The 6,820-nt window shown below is 45.1% G+C and overlaps 1 protein-coding gene across 2 annotated transcripts in view; it reads right to left on the bottom strand.

The window, feature by feature from the left end:
* Nucleotides 1-3,030: 3,030 nt before the first annotated feature.
* cfap161 (cilia and flagella associated protein 161) overlaps nucleotides 3,031-6,820 on the bottom strand; it is a 156,816-nt gene continuing 153,026 nt past the window's right edge. For both annotated transcript variants that reach the window (XM_068017589.1, XM_068017588.1), the window contains exons 6-7: nucleotides 6,468-6,541; nucleotides 3,031-3,596 (exon numbers count right to left, since the gene is read on the bottom strand). In XM_068017589.1, coding sequence (XP_067873690.1) covers nucleotides 3,386-3,596; nucleotides 6,468-6,541 — 285 coding nt within the window. In that variant the 3' untranslated portion in view covers nucleotides 3,031-3,385. The remainder of the gene's footprint in view (nucleotides 3,597-6,467; nucleotides 6,542-6,820) is intronic.

Genomic DNA, 6,820 nt, shown 5'->3' with positions numbered 1-6,820 from the left:
ACTTGCTACTCCAAGGAGTAGTTGAGGCAAATAGCATAGCTGCATTTAAGGGAAAGCTGGATGAGACAGAAAGGAATAGAAGGTTATGGAAGGGTTGAATGAAAAAGGGTGGGATGGTGCTCGTGTGGAGAATAAAAACTACCACGGATCTATTGGGCCAAATGGCCTGTTTTCAGGCTGTACATTCTATGTCATTCTATGCAACTGGGAATGCAGGATCGATGGATCAGGCAGTGGGATTCTTATTTTGTCTTTGTTTCTCCCAGTCAATTCTACCTTCATCTGAGACTGATGCAATTTCCATCAGGGGGAGGGGCTATGTTCACTCAATAGCAATCAGTGGTGGGGAACATAATTGATTATTTACTCTTAAGAGCTCAAGGCATCCACACTGACAGGTCATTACCGATAAAGTCAAATCCCACAACCAGGACTGAATTTTACTGACCCCCCCGACATCCGATTTTGTGGCGGGGGATGGGGGGGGTGGAAAATGCCTCCAGCAGAGGACCGCTATGCATCCCGATGCTGGGAGGGCCTAGCCCGATGTTACTGACAGCAGTGAGGCTTCGTGGTGGCCCCCTGGCCGCGCGGCGACAGGACCCAATTTGAATATTTAAATAAATTAAAATGTTGATTCAATTAAGCTCACGTTGCCACCTGATGTCCCGCTGCGATCTTCGGCCCGGTGGCCGGCACTCCCACTCCTTCAGATCCCTGTTCAGGGAAACAAGGTGCAACATTGTTGGGGGGGAGGGGTCGGGGAGGTCAGTTTATGAATGCGTGGGTGGGGAGGTTGGGGTCAAACTAACTTCATGGGTGTAGGGGATGGTGGGAAGGGTTGTAGTTTAAAGTTTCTGCAGCATGGTGGGAAGGTCAGATGGTAAAGGTAAGTGTTTTGGAGGGAAGAGCAAATAATAAATGTTATTGTTATTGCGGGGTGGGAGAGGAGCAAAAGAAATGTATTTATTTATTTTAATTCAATTGCCCTTTAAATATTTAAAGTAGCCGGTAGGGCTGACAGTCTTTTATAAATGGTATTACGACTAGGTGTGAAAGGTGTCTAAGAGTCTTTTGCTGTCTTTACCTGGTCTTATTGTAACAGGGTTTCATTTTAAACACACTGTGTTTTGAACTCCCCCTTTGTGAATCCTTGTTCACAACTTTCCAATCATAAGGCAAAGAAATGAGCACAAGATTAAAGTTTAAAGAAGAAAAGTGAAATTTATAAAACCTTAAACTTAAACTCTAATACGGTTCACGCCTACGGATATATGACGCACCCACGCTAGCATGCACACGCAATATGAACATGTAGACAGGGACAGAAAAGAGTAGAGGAAAAGATAAGTAGAACAGTTTGAGGCAATTTCTTGTTACTGTTGCGCAAGCTGTCTGTAGTCCTTGATCTTGCGTTTCATTGGGGCCCAGTAGTCTTCTTAAAACCTTGTTCACGTAGGAAACCTTTCTCTCTTTGAGTTTCACGTGTTTTCACAAGATTCAGTTCTGTGGGAAGAGATGGAGGCAGGCAGACAGGAGAGATGTTCTCAGTCCATGAGCACACAGTGTTCTCTGTTCAAAGAACAAAGAACAGTACAGCACAGAAACAAGCCATTCGGCCCTCCAAGCCTGCACCAATCTTGATGCCTGCCTAAACTAAAACCTTCTGCACCTCCGGGGACCGTATCCCTCTATTCCCATCCTAGTCATGTATTTGTCAAGATGCCTCTTAAACGTCGCTATTGTACCTGCTTCCACCACCTCCCCTGGCAGCACGTTCCAGGCACTCACCACCCTCTGTGTGAAGAACTTGCTTCGCATATCCCCACTAAACTTTGCCCCTCGCACCTTAAACCTATGTCCCCTAGTAACTGACACTTCCACCCTGGGAAAAAGCGTCTGACTATCCACTCTGTTCATGCCGCTCATAACTTTGTAAACCTCTATCGTGTCGCCCCTCCACCTCCATCGTTCCAGTGAAAACAATCCGGGTTTATCCAACCTCTCCTCGTAGCTAATGCCCTCCAGACCAGGCAACATCCTGGTAAACCTCTTCTGTACCCTCTCCAAAGCCTACCCATCCTCTGGTAGTGTGGCGACCAGAATTGCACGCAATATTCTAAGTGTGGCCTAACTAAAGTTCTGTACAGCTGCAGCATGACTTGCCTATTTTTATACTCTATGCCCCGACCGATGAAGGCAAGCATGCCGTATGCCTTCTTGACTACCTTATCCACCTGCGTTGCCACTTTCAATGACCTGTGGACCTGTCCGCCCAGATCTCTCTGCCTGTCAATACTCCTAAGGGTTCTGCCATTTACTGTATACTTCCCACCTGCATTAGATCTTCCAAAATGCATTACCTCACATTTGTCCGGATTAAACTCCATCTGCCATTTCTCCGCCCAAGTTTCCAACCGATCCTGCTGTATTCTTTGACAATCAAATCTGTTCAAATCCCTTCGTTGGGAGTTCAAATTCAAAAAAAACTCCCAGGTCGCCCAGCAGCTTAGTCATGTGACTAGCTCCTTATATGAAACAGTCTCTTCAAAATCCTTTGTTGGAAGTTCAAATTCTCTGCAACAGCCAGTTAGTCATGTGACTAAAACTGGCCTGACCAGTTCTGTGTATTGGGGAAGCAACTGCTGGCTCCCCATTGTTTCACCATTGTCTGGTACTATGCAAATGTCCTTCCAGTCAGGTCTTGCAATTTTAAGTTTTTGTTCATGTGGCGAAATAATGTGTGCCTCAGTCTTGGCAGGTGGGGGGGTTTCCTGATAATGGTGTCAGCGCCTGCATATAGGCTGCTGATGCAATTGCCGGCGACGGAGGGACAGCCCGCCCCGGGGATACAAATGAGCTGCCGCACGGAAGATTGCAGTGGCTCTCTGGTGCGCAGCCTGTGTGGGCCGGCTGCCGTTTTTTCATGAGATTATAAAATCCAGCCCCCAATCCCATTTTACTCCATTTCCTTGGTGTGTACATAGCTATTCAATTTGCATAGAATGAAGAATGCAAAACAAACCACAATTTCTCTTGACAAACTAGCTGATTTATTAAAAGAATAAGTACAATCATACACTCCTACATTGGTCAGTATTTAATCTTTGCCTGTCATTCCCTGTATTTTGCTGCATTTCAATTATTTTATAAATGTTTTACATTGAACACGATGACATTTTGCAAGAAACTGCAGAAGTTTCAGAAGTTACAAATATTTTATGATTGATAATATTCCTTGCTAGGTGCAAACGAGGCTCATGTATGGAACTGCCAATGTTGCTTACAAACTTTCAGGCTGGGACAGTGAGGAGGAGGAATTGATGTTTTTCTATTTAGATCAGAAGGTGCATTAGCTATAGCTTGTTAAATTAACAAGTGGTCTTCACTTTTGAGTTAAGCAGTCAGGTGAAGCCGTTCTGTGCTTTTTCTCTGATTCTTCATCTTCGCAAATAGGTGGAGGTGCCTGAAACAAGGTGCCATTTGGGACACTGGGATCACCAGTGACAATAACCCAGTGGTTCAAGTCTACTTCAGCTCGATGGCTATCATAGAAAGTGTTGGCAGCGATTTCATGCTCTCTTCCAAATGCTGTCCTGCAAATAGTACATAAAATATTTTTGAACAAAGAACAGTACAGCACAGGAACAGGCCATTCGGCCCTCCAAGCCTGTGCCGATCTTGATGCCTGCCGAAACTAACACCTTCTGCACTTCCGGGGACCGTATCCCTCTATTCCCTTCCTATTCATATATTTGTCAAACGTTATTTTAAACGTCGCGATCGTATCTGTTTCCACCACCTCCCCCGGCAGCAAGTTCCAGGCACTCACCACCCTCTGTGTAAAAAACTTGCCTCGCACATCCCCTCTAAACTTTGCCCCTTGCACCTTAAACCTATGTCCCCTAGTAACTGACTCTTCCACCCTGGGAAAAAGCTTCTGACTATCCACTCTGTCCATGCCGCTCATAACTTTGTAAACCTCTATCATGCCTCCCCTCCACCTCCGTCGTTCCAGTGAAAACAATCCGAGTTTAGATTGGATCATTCAGTCCTCTATCGTGAGCTCAATGGCACTGATTTTCTTCTTCAGCAAAACATTAACAGGGATGAAGCCTTTATCACAAAATTGGGCTTGCGTGGCTCCTCCATTCATTTGAATGAATGGACAATCAGGAGCAGTCCGGGACAGATCATTATTTTCTGGATTTCTGCCCCGTCAAGCTGTTACACCCCATGCTGAAGAGGAAAACCTACCTGTAAATTATATCCATCAGACTTCAAAGTGTTGAAAGTGTAGTTAGAAAAGAAAAAGTTAATTATCCAGGGCCTGATATCTAGGTCAGCGAGTGCATTTTGCACATGCGCCTGCCCCCACTACTGCCCATTGCAAGAACTGCCGCTCCCCCCCCCCGCAAACTCCACCCACCTAAAACTCATTCCCAGTTAAAATTAACATCTAAATGTTAAGAGTAATATTACAGACAGAGTGACTGAGCATTTGGACATACATGAGCTGATCAGGGAGAACCAGCATGTATTTATAAAAAGTAAGTCATGTCTAACAACCTAGATGAATTTTTTGAGGAGGTAACTAACATGGTAAATAAGGAGGCTGCATTTTGTGGACGACATTGAAGTCCAGCCACCAGAGCCAAAAGCGGGAGCCAGCCCCACCTGGGCCAGCAGCGGGACACAGGGCGGCATATTGCAGCAACAGCCAATTAAATCTGCCATCCAAATAAGGACAGCAGCCCACCTCCAAGAGCTGCTGGCCCAATCAGAGGGCTGGCAGCTTGGCAGCCACACCGGCACCACTGCAGTCTAAGGGAACAGGGAACCTCAATGGCAGGGCACCCTTGATGACAGGTGAGTTGGAAAGGGGGACACAGGGCCAGACAGGCTGGCCCCGACTATCGAGAGTGCCTTTGACGTGAGGGCAGCTATTGCTGCTGGGCAAGGGGGGAGGGGCGGGACAATGGCCCTCCATGGGCTATGGATTGTTAATGAAAGAAGGCCCACCCCCACCTCCAGAACCCACTGACAGACACCAGGTTTTATGCCCACGGAGGTGGGAAATGGCCCTTAATTGGCCACTTAAGTGCCTCAATTGGCTGGCTGTGGGGGGTGTCTGAGCAGTCAAGTTTCCCATTGCTAACAAAATTCCACGGTGGTGGGAAGAAGTCAGGCTCCCCTCCTGATACCTTCCCCCACCATTTTGCCAGCACTCCCTCTTCCCAGCCCATCGCTAATGGGCTGGGAAAATTCAGCCCAGTAAGTGTCTATGGATGTTATTCCAGAGGCATTCGATAAGGTTACACACGAGACTGGTAGCAAAAATGAAAGCACTTGGAATTGGAGGTAACCTGTTGACATGGGTAGGGAATTGGCTCGAGATAGGAGGCAAGGAGTAGGGATAATAGGTATATACTCCAATTGATAGGATGTGACTGGCAGTGTCCACCCAGGAATCTGTACTGGGGCTTCAGCTTTTCACGATGATGAAGGAGAACTGTATATCATGACGTTGCAAAGGGAAATTGATAGATTCAGTGAGTGGGCAAAACTGTGGCAGATGGAGTTCAGTATAAGGAAACGTGAGGTCATCCACTTTGGATCTAGATAGATCAGAGTATTTTCTAAATGGTGAAAAGCTAGGAACTGTGAATGAGCAGAGAGATTTCAGATCCATGTACAGAAACCATTAAAAGCTAGTGGGCAGGTATAAAAAAATATTTTAAATGCTAATGGTTTGCTGGCCTTTATCTTAAAGGGACTTGAATACAAAAGTGTAAGTTATCTTACAGTTATATAAAAGTCTTGTTAAACCCCATTTAGAGTATGATGTTCAGTTCTGGGCACTGCACCTTAGCAAGGATAGAACTGGCGGGGGAGGGTGTGAAGCACAGATTCATCAGAATAATGCTGGGGCTAAAAGGGTTAAATTATGAAGAAAGGTTTCACAGGCCAGGCTTGTCGTCCCTTGAGCATTAAAAAAAAATTAAGGGGTGATTTAGTTGAGGTGCTTAAGGTGATTAAAGGAGTTGACAGGGTAGTTAGAGAGAAACCATTTCCCTTGGTGGGGGAATCCAGAACAAGGGGCATAACCTTCAAATCAAGAACTAGGCCGTTCAAGGGTGATGTCTGGAAGATTTCTTCACATAAAGGGTAATGGAAATCTAGAACTCTTACAACAAAAAACTGCTGAGGTTAGTTCAACAGAAAGTTGCAAAATTGAGATTGATGGATTTTTGATAGCTTAGGGTTATGGAATCAAGGCGGGTAGATGGAGTTAACAGACAGATCATCCATTATCTAATTGAATGGTGGAACAGGTTTGAAAGGCTGCATGCCCTACTCATTTTCTTATGTTCTTATTGACACTGCCAGTTAATGCAAATGAATTTATAATGGAAACATCACGAAACTATTACTTATCATTTGGTCTTTAATAAACAAATACTTACCAGAAGGCATACTTCAGAAGAGCTGCTAAAGCCTGGTTCGTACGGGTATGGTTGATAAGTACTTTTACATTTGCCTTGAAAAGTCAGAAGTAATACAATCACACAGGTTAATAAGGACATAACAAAAGCAAACACAACCCTGTGGTTCATTTTTGGAGGGATAGAACTGAAAAGCAGAGAAGTTATGTAAAAGTTATACAGAAGCTTGGTTGAACCACACTTAGAATTATAGAATAGAATAGTAACAACACAGGAGGCCATTCAGCCGATCGAATCTATGCCAGCTTTCTGCAAGAGCAATTTTGCTAGTTCCACTTGGAGCACTGTGCATCATTCTGGTCTCCCTGCTATAA

This window comes from Heterodontus francisci, chromosome 38 (assembly GCF_036365525.1).
Source record: "Heterodontus francisci isolate sHetFra1 chromosome 38, sHetFra1.hap1, whole genome shotgun sequence".
Taxonomy (NCBI): Eukaryota; Metazoa; Chordata; class Chondrichthyes; order Heterodontiformes; family Heterodontidae; genus Heterodontus; species Heterodontus francisci.
Note: the sequence above shows the minus strand (reverse complement) of the source record. Positions and strands in the feature narration are given on the sequence as shown.